The sequence below is a fragment of the Enhydra lutris genome, unplaced genomic scaffold (assembly GCF_002288905.1).
Source record: "Enhydra lutris kenyoni isolate GAN:26980312 unplaced genomic scaffold, ASM228890v2 scaffoldscaffold22, whole genome shotgun sequence".
Classification (NCBI taxonomy): Eukaryota; Metazoa; Chordata; class Mammalia; order Carnivora; family Mustelidae; genus Enhydra; species Enhydra lutris.
This window is the reverse complement of record NW_019154106.1, coordinates 28,669,081-28,686,087: the sequence shown is the minus strand read 5'-3', so window position 1 is coordinate 28,686,087 and position 17,007 is coordinate 28,669,081. Positions and strand designations below refer to the sequence as shown.

At 40.6% G+C, this 17,007-nt stretch overlaps 1 protein-coding gene across 1 annotated transcript; it reads left to right on the top strand.

The window, feature by feature from the left end:
* The first annotated feature begins 1,300 nt into the window (after nt 1–1,300).
* LOC111150249 (proline rich and Gla domain 4) lies at nt 1,301–15,895 on the top strand. The gene is made up of 5 exons (XM_022507677.1): nt 1,301–1,422; nt 6,524–6,687; nt 8,096–8,144; nt 9,321–9,453; nt 14,498–15,895. Exons 1-5 carry the CDS (start codon nt 1,320–1,322, stop codon nt 14,730–14,732), a joined length of 684 nt encoding a protein of 227 aa, XP_022363385.1. The 5' UTR covers nt 1,301–1,319; the 3' UTR covers nt 14,733–15,895.
* Nucleotides 15,896–17,007: the final 1,112 nt, after the last annotated feature.

The following is a 17,007-nucleotide window of genomic DNA, read 5'->3' as shown; positions in this document are numbered from 1 at the left end:
GGGTTAAGCCGCTGCCTTCGGCTCAGGTCATGATTTCAGGGTCCTGGGATCGAGCCCCGCATTGGGCTCTCTGCTCAGCAGGGAGCCTGCTTCCTCCTCTCTCTCTGCCTGCCTCTCTGCCTGCTTGTGATCTCTCTGTCAAATAAATAAATAAAATCTTTAAAAAAAAAAAAAAGGCAAATCATGTCTTATTACCATCATGGAACTAGTTTTGACCTAGGAGACCTCTTCACAGGATCTTGGAGAGATCCCAAGGCCTGGGGTCCACAATTAGAGAACCAATGTAATCGATTAATTTTAAAGTCACTTCCCATTTCTTCTTACTAATAAAGTGTATTTTCTCTGATGAATATTTTGTTCCCACTCCCGAACCACCCTTTTGAGAACCGCTGACCTGAGGTAACCACAAGACAGACCCCCCCCCCACAGTGAAAAACCCAAAGCGAAATGCCCGCGGGATGGGGTGGGGGGGCGCTCTGCTTAGCACAGAGAACTGAAAATGCCCCCTGAACTCTCCAGCAGCGCGGGGTCGGGAGACCAGTCCGAAACCCGCCACCCGCGCACGGGGCGGGGCCAGAACTGGCTGCAGGCGGCCGGACTCGCTCGAGGCTCAGGGCAGAAGCTGCGGCGGTTCTGGAAGCACCTGCCGACTGCCCGCCCGCCGCAGGTAGACCGGCCCCCGGGGGGAGGAGCGCGGCCAGGTGCTCCCCAGGTAGCCGCCTCCACCCTCTCCCACAGCTGAGGGCCCCGCATCCCCGGAGCCCCGCAGGAACTTACGGCCGCGTCCTCGCGTGGGCCCGGCGCCCCTGCGCGGACCCCAGGCACCTCCTCCGCCCCAACGCGGGAGGCCAGGACTGTCCCTGAGATTTGGGGGGCGCCGAGACGGAGGGTCTGGCGGCCGCAGGGACTAGCCAAGGACTGGGCTCCGGCCCGGGAGCTGCTGGAACATGCGCCCGGAGTCGCAGGTGCGGGGCCCGGCGGCTTGGCTCGGGCGGGGAATGGGTCACTCGGAGGGGTCACCTCGGCGCACCCGGCCCGATTGGAACGGAAGGCAGAGGGCCGCCCGCGGCCACAGGTGCCCGCTCAGCCGTCGGCAGAGTCCCGGGGCGCGGCATTTGTCTCTTAGGCACTCTCGGGCTTTCCGGGCGCGGGTCGGGCCGGGCGACCGAAACCCGCGGGCCGGGCGCAGTCGCGCGGTTGTTTGGAGCGGAGCAAGTCGGTGACTCAACCCCCAAGGAACTCAAAGTGCTGAGCCAGGGACTTTTTTGACTTTTTCTTGTTATTTTGTTTGTTTCAGTTTGTTTGACAGTTACCAGACTATGTTTGCACTTCTGGTTCTACTCAGCCAACTGCCCGTAGTTACCCTCGCGTTTCCTCATTGCACAAGGAGTCCGAAGGAGTCCGGGCATGCTGGAGAAGAAGGTAAGCACGGCTCGCGTCTCCGAGCAACCCCCTGGAATGTCAAGACAGGTATTAGAGATCTCAAAGGAGAAAGTGTAGTCTTTGAAATGACATGCCCACATCAGTCATAGAATCCTTAAAATCTCCTCTAGTTTAATTTGTGGTCTGTTTGGCAATGTTGTGGTTATGTTAGGTACAATTTATACAAATTTATTTCTATGAGTTACTTTTGATAAATATATATTTAAGACCTGGTTTGTGGTTCGCTGAACGGAAACTTCTGAAAAGCAGTGAGTGCCGTTTTTCTAGATGAGGCTGTGTGGTAATTATAATGAGCGTAATTACTTGTGTTTCCTGGAAAGATGGACCCGGAATCCAGGATCTAGTCTGGACTTGTTATGAGACCCCACGGCAAGTTACTGAACCCCTTTGTGCTTGAATTTCTTCCTCTGTAAAATGATGGGGGTGAGGAGTGGAATGATCACTGAAGTCCTTTTTGACATCAACTTGTCTGGTTATCGGGGTAAAGTCAGATGCTTGTGGAAGATTAGGTTCGTGTCTTGCTAACCTAGAATTTCATACTTTGTGGGTTTCAGGTCATAAACAGACTGGTTCCTGTCCACATTTTAAAAGTCTAACCTAGAAACCAGAACCAAAAAAGGAAAAAAAAAATGGCTTTGGCTTCAGCGTCCTTCCCTTGCCTGGTCATTGTGCTTCCCTAACCCCACACATTCCTGTCCCTTAATCCTTTTCATCAGATCTACGCTCAGCTCATTTCCATTTGGGGAGGATCTGTTACACTAATACTCCTGGATAACTCAATAATGACTAATACAGCTTGGTGTATTAAACCTTCCAGGAGGGGGTGGGTGTGTGTGTGTGTGTGTGTGTGTGTGTGTGTGCATATGTGTGTGTTTTAAGATAGGACATCTTAACCCAAAGGAACCAAACCCTGATGGCAGAATTCTAGGGAATTGGATAAGCTAGCTAATGAAACAAGGGAGAGATTTTGGAAGGAGATCCTTCTTGTTACCTCCCAAGTTCCACCACATATGTAAGTCCATTCATATATAAGACTGAAGGTCCATACTCAGTGGGAGCAGATGCAGATCCCCAGTATGTTGGTGAGTATATACATCGATACACATAATGCAGACGTAAAAGATATTCTCCAGGACATCACAAACTATGGAAGGAATTCAGAGATCATATCTGACAACAGATGGCTGGAAATATCTATGAGAAATGTAAATGAGGAATCCTATCTATTTTAAAAGTTGATTTGTTCAGTTAGTAATCACTTTATTAACACATACTACGTGCTAGGCCCTAATCTAAGTACTGGAGATAGAGCAATGAAAGACTATAATCCCTGCCCTGGAGAACCTCTTCATCTGATAAGGGGGCGAGAGGTAAAGAGATCGTCTCTCCGTAAGCTCTGTGACAGAGGTAGGAACAGAGAGCTTAAGAGCAAAGAGTAAGTAGTAGTCACTCTGTCTCCAGAAAGCTGTATGGCACAGAAGCCGATAGTAAGTGGTGATATGAAAAGTAACCAGGAAAATAAGGGACCTCCAGCTGAACTCTGATAAAGCCCAAGGGTGGAGTTCAAATGAGTCAAAAGGAATTTATTTAGAAAACATGGAGGGTCAGGAGAGAGGAAGAGAATGGAATATCTGGGTTGGTGGGCTTGAAAGAGTGGAATGCACAGACGGCATATTAGGACGGCCTAAAACGGCAGAAATAGAAATGGAAAGAGAAGGGGCACCTGGGTGGCTCAGTGGGTTAAGCCTCTCCCTTCAGCTCAGGTCATGATCTCAGGGTCCTGGGATCAAGCCTCGCATTGGGCTCTCTGCTCAGCAGGGAGCCTGCTTCCTCCTCTCTCTCTGCCTGCCTCTCTGCCTACTTGTGATCTCTGTCTGTCAAATAAATAAATAAAATCTTTAAAAAAAAAGAAAAAGAAAAGAAATGGGAAGAGAACCTGAGGAGGCAAATACAAAAGGATTGAGGTCTGTGTATCCTCCAGCAGGGGCCAAAGGGAAAATAGGACGTCTCACTGGAAGTTCTGGGTGCTCCCAGGACAAGGAGGTTTGCTTCTTTGGAAAACAAACAAATTCAGAGTTACTTGGGATCCCAGTAACAAAGAAAGGACAATAGTCTCCCTACGATCAAAATAGAGACAGGGAAAATTTTAATAAAGCACTGAAGGTCTAAAGTTAATCCCTGACTGAATCAGAACTTTCACACTCAGGGAAGTGACACACAGCAGCCCCTGGAGGGTACATTTAATTCAGGGGTGAAGACTTTAACTGGCGTAAGTATCATGTCAGGAACAATAAAAATGTTTATGATTCTCTCTTTCTTACTTTCTAGTTGAAAATAGTTCTACTGAGTCCCATCTGAAGGGCACAGAGTATTTTTAGAACTCAGATAACCTACTTGAAGGGAAGACCGATCATGAGAAATTTGGCACTACTTTCTTAGCCAATAAAATGTAAAGTTCTGGCCATATCTGAGATACAGCTTTACAGAAGCAGCTTTCTAATTCTCCATTCTGAAATTAGATTCCATGTAGTAAGTACAGCTAACTTAGGCAGGCCATGAGTTACTTCCATCACTGGTTTAGTATTTTAAGCCTACTACAAGCTGAATAGTCCCAGACTATACCTATGAATTGCTTTCACTGGTAGAATTTAGGTCTGAGAAAATCTTTCCAATGTAGAAAAGTTAAGTTCATTCATTCATTTAGTAAATCATTTTTTGAGTACCTCATATGTGTCAGGTCCCACATGTGTGTATACTTTAATGGAATTTTTCTTCTAGTGAGGGGAACAGTGGTAACAAGCAAGTTGTAACACACGCAGAACACATCAGAGGCTGGTGTGTGCTGTGGAGAGAAGCCGAGTATAATAGGGACACGGAGCGCCAGAGGTGGGTGGGTGGGTATGAGGTTTCAAGGTAACATTGAACAAAAATCCAAAAGGAGGTGGAAGAAGAAAGTTCTCTTCAGGGGAAACAGCCGGTACAGAACAAAGGCAGGAGAGAACCAGGCGCATTGGAAGCCAGTGTAGCTACAGCACAATGTTAGAAACAGACTGGAGGGGAGTAAGGCGACCCCTTAGAGGGCCATGATGAGACCCCCAAGGAGAGGTGATGGTGACTTGGAAAATTCTTCATTTTGTCTCCATTTGGTGGTAGCATCCAATCTATAAGAAGACAAGGGAGAAGAAAGAATAGAAAGAGTTTACCACACTGGTTAATCACAATGTTCTTAAAACAGCTATCACCAATGATAGCATTCTAGCTTCGCCTTTGGCTCAAATAGCCCGTATATGTTATTTATAACTCAGAAATGTATATGCTGGAATAGTGCAGGCCAATAGAAATAGAATGTAAACTCCATAATGAGTTTAAAACTTTCTAATAGCCACATTAAAAATGTAAAAAGAGGGATCCCTGGGTGGTACAGTTCATTGAGCATCAGACTCTTGATTTCAGCTCAGGTCCTGATCTCAGGGTCATGGGATCAAGCCCCACACCAGGCTTGGGCTCAGCAGAGTCTGCTTGAGACTACCTTTCCATCTCCCTCTGCTCTCCACCCTGTGCGCACACTCTCTCTTTCTCCCTCTCTCGAAAAATAAATAAATAAATCCTTTAAAAAAGGTAAAAAGAATTGGTAATATTATATATATATATATATATATTTGATCTAACACATTATATCCAAAATACCCTTTCCAAATATAAGCAATATGAAACATTGTGATATTTTACTTTTTAATTAAGTCTTCCAAATCCAGTGTATATCTTACATAAGTATAATTCATACATAGTATATGTATAAATTCATACTAGAGACATACGTCTCAATTCATACTAGCCATAGTTCAAGTGCTCAATAACCACATGTGCCTAGTAGCTACTGTATTGAACAAAATAGCTCTATAAGATTCAGACCTGTTTGGAAAAATGATTGACTAGTGGAAAAAAAAATATCTTGGACAAGGTGTGACTATTCTCGCGGGGGTAAGAATAAATGGTGAAGCAGAGGTCATTCACAAATCAGAATTAGTCTTTCAGCCCCTGCTCTGTCATCACTCCTGAGCTGTCTCTCAGTTGCCCACTTTAATATATTCTTCTTCCATAATAATGTTTAGCAGTGCGAAACACCAAGTTCTTTTAAGCACTTGATGCAGTTTTCAGCGAGTTTCTGAATTCCAGTCTTGGTAATGTGATCTGGAGCAAGATTTCTTAAGCGTTCTTTGTGCGATACCAGAATGAGTTTAAAGTTTGTGGGTTTTGAAAATGCTGCCATGGCAGGATATTTTGGTTTTGTGTTACCCTGTGCTTAATGCTGTCATGTTTACCATTTACCTTCCCAGAAAAGGTAGAGGGAATCTTATGAAACACTGTAGGCCCATCTTTGGGGGATGGGGAGAAAGAGCCAGCTACTTGTTCAGGAATGTCTGAATGTCTGCTAATTAACCTTATAATCGCCTTATAATTTTATTAACTTAGAAGTTTAAAATTTTGTAAGTTTTTAGTACAATAGTCTGTCCATCTTTTTCTCAGTCAAGATAATAGAGAGCCATCCCTTTAGAAGTAGAAGAGTCTGACCTGTCATTTCTTGAAAATGTAATTGTCTAGAGGGAAGAGTGATATTTAAATAATTTTCATCTATGCAAATAATTTTGGACATAACCAACTCAAGTGTTTTCTGGGCTTATGCTAATATTTGTATTTCATATTTAACAGACATTATTTTTACTGCTGCCATTTCTTTTTGTCAGAATTTAAAATCATACAGGGACAGCTGAGTGGCTCAGTCCATTAAGCAGCTGCCTTCGGCTCAAGTCATGATCTCAGGGGTCCTGGGACTGAGCCCCGTAGCCTGCTCCCTGCTCAGCCAGGAGACAGCTTCTCCCTCTGCTTGTGCTCCCCCAACTTGTGCTCTGTCTCTCTCTCTGTCTCTCTCTCAAGTAAATAAATAAAATCTTGAAAAAAAAAATTTTAAACCATACCAAAAAAGTTTGGTATAATTTTACATCATGAGAATTATTCAGTTTTTCCACAATTGAAACTTTGAAACTCTTTCAACTTTGAAATCTTTCTATTTCTTTATTAGTCTTCACAGCAAAAGAAGCAGCAAATCTTTTCATACATAGACGCCTGCTGTATAATAGATTTGATTTGGAGCTCTTCACGCCCGGTGACCTAGAAAGAGAATGCATAGAAGAACTTTGTAATTATGAAGAAGCTAGAGAAATTTTTGTGGATGAAGATAAAACGGTAATTTGGCTGACAATGTTAATTGGCTGGAAATTTATTAAATCATACTTAAGAAAATGGCACTTTCAGTCATCAGAGATTTTATGCTTTAAATAAAATTGAGATTTTATACCTGTTATCCCTTTCTACTTCCTTAAAATGCTAATTAACCTATTTAGACTTGGCTTTATACTTAATTAAATTGAACTTACAGCAATCGGCAAATTATCAGTTGTGTTGTGATTTTGTGTGTGTAGATGTTTATTATATCTAAAAACAATCATGAAGTGGAGTGAATTACATTTTAGGATATTATTTGATTTAGTTCTATGACTCAGGCTTCAATCATTCTAGACTCAGAGCAATTTTTCCTACCAGTGACCTTATCTTTTCTGATTACTGCATTTATTAACAATTTAGTATGTGCCAAGTGCTCTGCCAGAGACTGAGGATATAAAATATATAGTCTCTGCATTCAGGAGTTTATTGTTTGGTCTAGCTGTGTAATTTAAGGGAGAAGTTTTTAGAAGTTCTCCTTTGAAATATAATTAATCTGTCCATTAATCTTGGAACAGTATAAAACAAACAGCACGGTCCCTGTTATAATCTGGCATATTCATAAAGAATGTTAAGTGACTCAAATTCTTGACTTCTATAAATTAAATAAGCACAGCACCTTTTCCCCTTCCTCAAGAATTCCACTGTACTCTTTGGTCAATAAGAACAAGGAACCCTAGGTATTCTTCAAATGCAGACATTAATGGAACTTAGTTCTTTTTTCTCCCAATATTGTACCCAGGCCCTCAATCTCTGCTAATATCTGCCACATCTGCTGGAGAGGGAAAACAAAGTCTATACTGTGTTGTTGTACTGGTTGAAATTTTGTTCTTTTTTTTTTTTTTTAACTCATTTTATGATTATTATGGTTCCTTACAATCTGTCTCATTTTCTCAGATGACACTGAAAGAATCTCAGGGATGTCTTTCCCCAAATCAATCCCTTTCAATAAAATCTCCTAGCAAACCCAGGGCACACTGAGCACAGAGAAATTCAGACTCCTTTCCAAACTTGGTAATGGGTCCACTCCTTCAGCCCCCACCTTTGGTGCTGTCACCGACTAATGTGATAGTTTGGGGGATGCCAGCGGGGACTCTGAACAGGGACTCTGAGTGGGTGAAGGGAGAGCGGCAGGGGACAGTAGTAGAGAGCTAGCATGGGCAGTCATCCCCTGACCAATTCCAGAGTCAGGAGAAACAGCGGTGGGTGGCAATGCTTTAATTAGAGTGAGTAATGCCCTCCAGCTTGAATAAACTTAATATCCTATCTGTGGCACATGCCAAGAATTTACCACCCCAGTCCAGGTCATTGGGATCCCATGAAATGATAATAGAACAATGAAATAAACTTGGAAAATTTACCTTTCTCTTAGACAGCATTCTGGAAAGAATATTCTGTCAAAGGACCAACCACAAAATCAGGTAAGGCAAGAATTGATGAAATTTAATGTTCTTCCCACCCTTTCTCTATTATAATACATTTTAGTTTCATTGTTTGAGTTTGGCTATTGCTCAACATACATGCCTTGTAAATCCAGGGATGATTTCTCAATTATACATTGGGCTATCTAAGATGGAGGAAGCCACATTCATCTTTACACACTGAAAATCAAGTTTGGTAAGATACTGGGGAAATGAGATAATAGGCTTAAAGGTGTTTTAAACAACTCAGCTAAGTCAAGACTTGCACAGAATAAAAGTAGGACTCCATTAGTTGCAAGTAGTAAGCTTAATTTTTTTTTTCTTTTTTTACCATTACAAGTAAATGGAATACTTCTGCTACTGGGTAAATTAAGAGTGTTAGAATTAAATAAGTTCTATAGAGGGGAGATCTTTATTTTATCTGTATTATCATCTCTAGCTGCTTTTTAGTCAGGTCTTTTTTTGCCGGATCTTCCTTCATTCCCCTCAGGTGGAGCCCCAGCTATGAGGAGGACTTAATTACATTGCTATGCTAGTGTTGCTTAGTATAGTTATCTCTGTATTTAATACCAAAATGTGCCTAGTTGAAAAAGAATATGTTGAGTCTTATTTTTTTAAGTTTATTTATTTTTTTAGTATCTCTACACCCATCATGGAGCTCAAACTCATGACCCTGAGATCAAGAGTTGCATGCCCTTCTGACTAAGCCAACCAGGAACCCCAGAATATGTTTGGTCTTAAATGCTATCCATTTAATATGACCTCTTTAAAGTAAATGAAACTTGGGGGCAACTGCGTGGCTCAGTTGGTTAAATGCCTTTGACTCAGGTCATGATCCCAGGGTCCTGGGATTGAGCCCCATATGGGGCTTCCTGCTCAGCAGGAGACCCTGTTTCTCCCTCCTCTCCCCTGCCTACAACGCCCCCCCCCCACTCACGCTCTCTCTCTTTCTCGCTCTCTCAAATAAATAAATAAATAATAAAGTAAGTGAAACTATAACTAGGGCTTTTAGGAAGAGTCATTTACAAATTTTTATCGCTAACACAAAGACTTTTTAAAGAAAGCAGTATTAATAGATTCTTAATAGTATGCTTAGATCCAGTGTGAAGTTTATTGAAATCATAGACAATGCTTTTCAGTTGTTATACCTACATTATTTTATTGATTTCTCTTAAGATGCTAACAGAGAGAAAGTTGATGTCATGGGCCTTCTGACTGGATTAATTGCTGCTGGAGTGTTTTTGGTTATTTTTGGTTTACTTGGTTACTATCTTTGTATCACCAAGTGTAACAGACAACAATATCCCAGGTAAGAACCAAATAAAAATATCGAATTCACTATTATACATTCTATATTGTTATTTTAAAATGGATAAAAATGGCTGCCTGTATTTTTTGAAGATTTTATCAATTTATTTATTTGACACAGAGATCACAAGTAGGCAGAGAGGCAGGCAGAGAGAGGGGGAGGCAGGCTCCCTGCGGAGCAGAGAGCCTGATGCGGTGCTTGATCCCATGATGCTAGGATCATGACCTGAGCCAAAGGCAGAGGCTTTCACTCACTCAGCCACCCAGGCACCCCTACGGCTGCCTATTTTTTAAATAAACATTTTACTCTGGAATAATTTTAGGTATACAGGAAAGTTGTAAAGATCACACAGAGAGTTCCCATCCTTCACCTAGTTTCCCCTCATTGGGAACATCTCACATTCCCGCAGTACATTTGTAAAACAAACCAGGCAACACTGGTACGTTATTATTAACTAAACTCCAGACCTTGGGGCACCTGGGTGGCTCAGTGGGTTAAAGCCTCTGCCTTTGGCTCAGGTCATGATCCCAGGGTCCTGGGATCAAGTCCCACATCGGGCTCTCTGCTCAGCAGGGAGCCAGCCTACCCCTCTCTCTCTGCCTGCCTCTCTGCCTGCTTGTGATCTCTGTCTGTCAAATAAATAAATAAAATCTCTAAAAATAAATAAATAAACTCCAGACCTTATTCAGACTTCACCAGTTTTGCCATTCTTGTCGTCCTTCTGCTCCAGGACCCAGTTAAGATACCGCACTGCATTTAGTTGTCATTGTCTCTCCAGTCCCCTCTGGTCTGTGACCATCATTTGGTTGCCTAATTTAACACTTACCTATACAACAAAATGATGCTATTCCTAGATCCTTCAAAAGAATACAAGAGGATTCACAAGTGTCAGGTTGATTTTTTAATATTTCCTTCTTAAGGAGGAAGTAGAAATGTGTCCCCACATTATTTCCAGAGGTTAAGAAGTCCCATCATTTATTCTAAGTAGCAGGGTTAGCAGATCTAGCCATGTAGCAATCCAAATAGAAACAGTGTAACTAGCTTTTAAATTCCAACTATTTTTATTGAGACTTTAAATTAAATAAAAAGGAATAAAATAAAATGGTTGCCACATGAAGATAATAGCCCATTAATAAAGCTTGATAAAAATTCATAAAAGCCATAATTGTTTGGACAATAGAACCTCAACATCCTCATTAAAATAAAAAGTTATTCTCTATCATCTCTATTATCTTCTCAGTAAGTGTAGATGAGTAAGTGTAAAAATAACCTTATTCAAAAAAAAAGTGCCTGGTGCTAAACAGCCTATTTGAAATTGATGCCTACATATCTCTAGTTATACTTTCAAATTCTGAGAAAAGCTCGTGATTGTGACCAGGTGATGAAAGGGTTATAGAGACAGTGGTGATGGTGGCACAACATTGTGAATTTAATTAATATTACTGAGTCACACACTTAAAAATGGTTAAAATGTTATATGCACTTTACCACTATAAAATTTTTTTCTTTATGGTAAGGTAAGACTTTGGGGCAGTGGACGTGAAATTAGGATTCATCTATTAGAGGATAAAACTAAAACCATGCGGCACCTGGCTGGCTCATCAGTAGATTATGTGACTCTTGCTCTTGGGGTTGTGAGTTCAAACCCCACACTGTGTATAAAGATTACTTTAAAAACAAAAACAAAAATGGAAGCCATGAGAATAAGCAAGTTCTCTGAGTGTGATGAAAGGAAAGATGGAAAAGGACAGAGCCTTAAGGGGTACCCATAGCAAAAGTGCAGAAATAAGACATGCCAGAAAGAAGACAGAGGACAGGGGCAACATAATTGTAATTCTCGTCCCAAACTGAAATTCCTGAACAGTTCCATGAGGCATTAATATGACCTGTAGGCATGGACAAAGGAGTTCTTCAGAGACCTCTGTAAATCCTACAAAAATCTGAGAAATGAGAGAAAGAAAAGATGAACTTGCTTAATTGTTCCTAAGCCACCATCTTTTAAGCTGAGAGACTTTTACTAACTTCTCTTATTTAACACGTAGGAAATGAGTAAGGCTTTTCCATTTTCTAGGACTTTGGAATTTTATTCAGTGTGGCTTTCTCTACAAGTGGGGGAGGAAGTCCTGGAAACCCTCAGACTCATGAAGATCAGGCAAAATTTGTCTTCCAAGACTCTTCTTGCCTTTTATATTTCTTTTCCTCCCCATTCATAAGTCTCACCAAAAAAGTTCATGTATAGCCTCATGCTTAATAACTGGGCTCAAGGTCTGTGATAGCATAGCCATCATTCAGTGTCCTCATGCATGGTATTTTCTTCTCTCTTCTCTGTGCTTTGCTTCCTTTTTCTACTTTTCTGCACCACTACATCTTCTTACCATAGGCCTTTTTTCTCTGAAATGTAGCTTCTTTCCTGCTGTAGGTTAGAAGCAGAATTCAAAGGTACAGGGAGCAAAGTAGTACCACTATTATGTATGTTTTCTGTGTATGTTATTGTAAAATTTAAAAACCCTGAATATCTCTTATTTTGTTTTGAGACTTTATTTATTTATTTTAGGGGGAGGGTAAAGGGAGAGGGAGAGAGAGAATCTTAACCAGACTCCATGCTAAGTGCAGAGCCTGATGCGGGGGTTGATCTCATGACCCTGAGATCATGACCTGAGTCCAAACCAAGAGTGGGACACTTAACTGACTGAGCCACCCAGGCACCCCTAAATATCTCTTATTTTAAAAGCAAGATTAGTTATACTTAATGTTGGTACAGCATAATGCTATACAAATCACAGATCATTTTTACATCTATTGTCTCAATGCGATCCTCAGAGCAATCTTTGATTTTAGGGGACATTAAACACTAGGTTTATAAGACATTCTCTTATTTTGGGATTAACTTTTAACACTTACTAATACTTTTCATCTATTATCCCAAGTTCTTCCAGCAGAGTTTTTTGTTCTTTTTTTGTATTTTGCAAATCTGGAGGTGGGGGAAGGGTGAGGAAATATTTGAGAAAGAAAAGAGTAAAAAATAAGATCATTGTCAGAAAAGTTTGTCTCATTCCTCTGTCAAAACACGCCAAGAAATGGAAAACAAGATCTTTTCATTTCTTTGTTCCTATATGTTATGGAGGTAAATGGGCATACTATGACGTTTGTTTATTTGAGTTGTTCTTAGTGCATACTTTCTGATATCAATCATTTAAGATGTGTGTAAGAAATCACCATGTAGATTATTTAACAACTTTGATGTAATTATGGTATTGTTTCTATATCTTACACTTGGAAGTTGACATGGAAGAGTTTATTGGTTCAACTACAACATTTGTCTCTCCTGTTCCATATAAGCAAATAAATAGAACTTTTTGTCATAAGTTAATGAATGTGGCAATCTGTTCCAGATTCTGACAGAGGAGGAATTGTGTTGACCCCTCTAAGTAAACTTTTGAGGGATGCTCTCAGTCACCCCTCTAAGTAAACTTTTGAGGGATGCTCTCAGTCACCCCCCAACTATTGAAGGGCTGACTATTCAGTTCCTAGATTTACACAGATCTTCTTCATTTCTCTCTCTGCAGTCACCCTCTCTTCCTTTCTTCCAGTTTCATACCTCATGATTACCTCCAAGAGAGAGGTGCAAATGGACCTTAGGTGTTTTAAGATGCAAATGGACTGCCTTAGTTTGGGAAATTTACAGTATTTTGAGTCTGCTTAACTGTCTCTTGCCAGGAAGAATATTGTAAATATTAATGAGAAGTTGGGGATTACCTATGAATTTTAATTATCTTAATTAGCCATATTCTAGGAACTTAATCTATGCATAAGTGCTTCACAGACAGCCATCTTTACAGTCTAAACAGATCGATTTACTAATGTATAAGTTATGATTCATAATTCAATAGTGAGAAAGGAAAACACAGGCTCAAAACACTAGACCCCTTATTGCATTTCAATTTTCATTGGCTAATGTAGCTGACAGAGTTTTGTGAAAACGATGAGACTTGAATTAGGCCATTTTTTTTTTTTTTTAATTATTGGCCTTGGAACAGTGGAGTGGGGGAAAAGACAATAATCTGAGAAAGAAAGTACAGAGACAGGACAGAGAATTCATTGCATATATAGAGGAGTGTAAAGAGGGAACCTTGCAAGAGCAGAGAGCTGTGAAAAATAAGGTGAGACCAGAATGAGGGAGATTTTAAAAAGGAGGCATGGGAGTTAAACTTGATTCAGTGGAGAGTAGGCTGCAGGTTAGGGTTTTGCAGAGAAGAGGGACACGAGAGAAGTGCTGTTTAGGAGGACGGACTAGGCATCAGGACTGCAGAGGAGAGAGAGAGGCATCCCCTGTCGTGATTATCTCTGCGACATCAGTCTCCTTGGCTTGGAGTAATGCTGCCTTTCAACAAAAAAGGATTCAGTTTCACACCATTATTTTGAGAAAGTTCTCATTTAGGAGGAAAAGGGAATTAGCATGTTTTGAGTCCTTGTTACAGTGTTCCAGGCACTGCTTAGATGCTTTTCGTACAACATTTTTCTGAATCCACACAAAACAACTCTGTTGAGGTAGCTATCATTGTCCCCATTTTACTTCAAGGGAGACAGATAACTTGCCTTTGGTCACAAAACTATGAAATGAATTACACTTTCATATCCATGTCTGACTCCAAAGCTCTCAATCTTTCCCCTATACCAAGACTCTTTCAAAGGTAATGAGTAAAATAAAACTGTTGTTATATTAATAAATTGGGTTTAGAGGCACCTGGGTGGCTCAGTTGGTTAAGCATCTGCCCTCGGCTCAGGTCACAATCCCAGGGATCTATGATGGAGCCCCGAGTCGAGCTCCCTGCTCTGCAGGGAGTCTGCTTCTCCCTCTCCCTCTGCCCTGCTGGTGCTATCTCTCTCTCTCTCTCTCTCTCAGATAAATAAAAACTTTAAAAAAATACGTAAATAAAACAAATAAATTGGTTCAACTTTTATCAAAATAGTTGGGTTTTCTAAAATGGCCATTTTAATTTAAAAATGCTGCCTTTCTGGACCTAAATGCTGTCTCTCTGTTTAGTTCTTCAGCCGCCTACGTAAGAACGGGCAGGCACACTCCCTCCATCATTTTCAGAAGACCCGAGGAGGCTGCCTTGACTCTGTCACCCCCCGCAATGGAGGACACAGGATTACCTTCTTATGAACAGGCAGTGGCACTGACCAGAAAACACAATGTTTCCCCGCCACCACCATATCCTGGGCCAACAAGAGGGTTTCAAGTATTTAAAAAGTCTATGTCGCTCCCATCTCACTAAGCCCGCCATGGTAGTGTAGGAGATTCCTGCTATTTGAATGGTTCGTTTTCCCTGGACCAGAGACATGAAGAGACTTCAGCCCTTAATGACAAACTGCAAGGAGCGAAGGAAGAATAAAGCACCTGTGTAGAATGCCACGGCAGTTCTGTTGGCGTCTCGGACCTGAACTTGATCATTATCAGCTCGATAAGAATCTTATCATTACCAGTTTGATAAGAAACTCGGACTCCATCTCCTTGCAGTAAAGAAGAGAGCACTTTTGTTGTTTACTTTCATGATTCAGAAAGTCTGTGTTAGGGATGTCATCGCTAGAACTCGTGAGCTATCTTTTGTACAGATAAAGGTTGTAGATTTCTTGTGTTGACTATAAAAAAAAAAAGAATTTCCGATCATTAGATTATCTGAAGCCAGAATATTGGACCTACTCTTTATTAGGATTTCTTTTCGGTTGGAAATACGTCATAAAACCAGACACTTCGATTCAAACTGGTGGCCTCCATATAGTCACTTCGTTTCGCATTTTAAATTATTGCATAGCGTTCACCATTTTGTGTAGGTTTCAGTTGTTAACAGTTGCTGCTAGTCATGTTTTTTTATGGGAGTGCATTAAAAAGTCACTTGCTAGGGAGTTAGTTCTTCAGAGGGTACAGAGTTACAATGACAAGGATTTGCAAAGGTTGTTATACTATCAAATCTATAGGCTTCAAATCTAGGAGTCACTAGAACTTGTTAAAACTGCCCATGCTACTGACGGGTATGAATGTCCATTTTCATGGCTAAATTATCTGTATATAACTACATATAATTATTTATCTTGAAAGTGTGTTGAAGTTAATAAATAATAGTTCAAGAACCTAGAAAAATTAATTTACTCATCTGCTATTAAAATAATACTGACTAAAGTTTCCAGTAACCCCTTGTACCTCTTAATGTCTGGACCTAAAACCCCGTAAGTAATCATTTCAACCTAAACTGTCTCTTCTAATTGTATATATGACCAGTCTTCCTTAAGAATGTAGTAGAATATAAGCTATAAACTTCTGGAGTGAGTGTGTTTGCACACATTTATGTGAGTGGATGTGGATGTAGATGTGAATTGTTTTCTCTTTGCAGGAACTCAAATATATACTATACTCCTGAGAAATAAAATGGAATATTCTGTTCTTGTTGTTTTGCTAGACATTGCATTTTCCTATTATTTAAGACCATTTTTAAAATTGTATTTGTTTTATAATTTTTACAGAAGTGAGACTAAAACCCACATGTATTTGGTAATTCCTTCCAATTAAATGTTTAGAAAGTGTAAATTGTTACAATATATATATGAGTGTTCATGTCTCTCTTTTAAGACATCATGATCTTAAGGCAGATATAAGCAAGACCTTAATCCTTACAGACTGCCAAACATTTTATCCTTCTAGATTTTGGGGTCTCTTCAGTTGCTTATCACAAAGAAATCATCTAGCAACATTTAGATATAATTAGGAAAAGTGGTCTTTTTATTTTTTTAAAGCTATTTAAACATGGAGCTTGAATTCAAAACCCTGAGATCATGAGTCACGTGTTCTACTGGCTGAGCCAGCCAGGTGCCCCAGGAAAAGTAGTCTTTTTAAAGCCACCTACATTACCTATAAAATTTTACCACTGTGGGACATCTGGCTGGCTCTGTTGATGGAGCATACAGCTCTTGATCTTGAGGTCATGAGTTCAAGCCCAACTTTGCGTTCTTTTTCTTTTCTTTTTTTTTAATTTACCATTAGTTATACCTTGACTTTACCTAAGGATTATTTTCTCATGAAACTTTGCACTCTGCCCTTATTTTAATTCTCTTTAAAAGGTCAGAGGCAGGGGTGCCTCGGTGGCTCAGGTGGTTAAGCATCTACGTTTGGCTCAGGTCATGATCCCAGGTCCTGGGATGAAGCTCCACTTCAGGTTCCCTTCTCAGTGGAGAGCCTGATACTTCCTCTCCCTCGACCCCCAAACCCCGCCCTGACTCATGCTCTCTCTCTGGCTCTGTTCTCTCTTTCAAGTAAATAAATAAAATCTTAAAAAAAAAAAATGGTCAGAGACAAACTCTACTTTCCTCACTTTGTAGCAATCAGACTGAGATGTAGAAGGATAACTTGCCCTAAATCTTACATGTTGGTGAGAACTAGGTTTAGAAGGAGCAAGCACACTTTTCCGGGCCCATCTCAGAATTATGCTATCTCAAATGATGAAGAACAGGGATCCTTGTTACTTCTAGTTCTGTATGAGAAATTTATGACTGTCATAC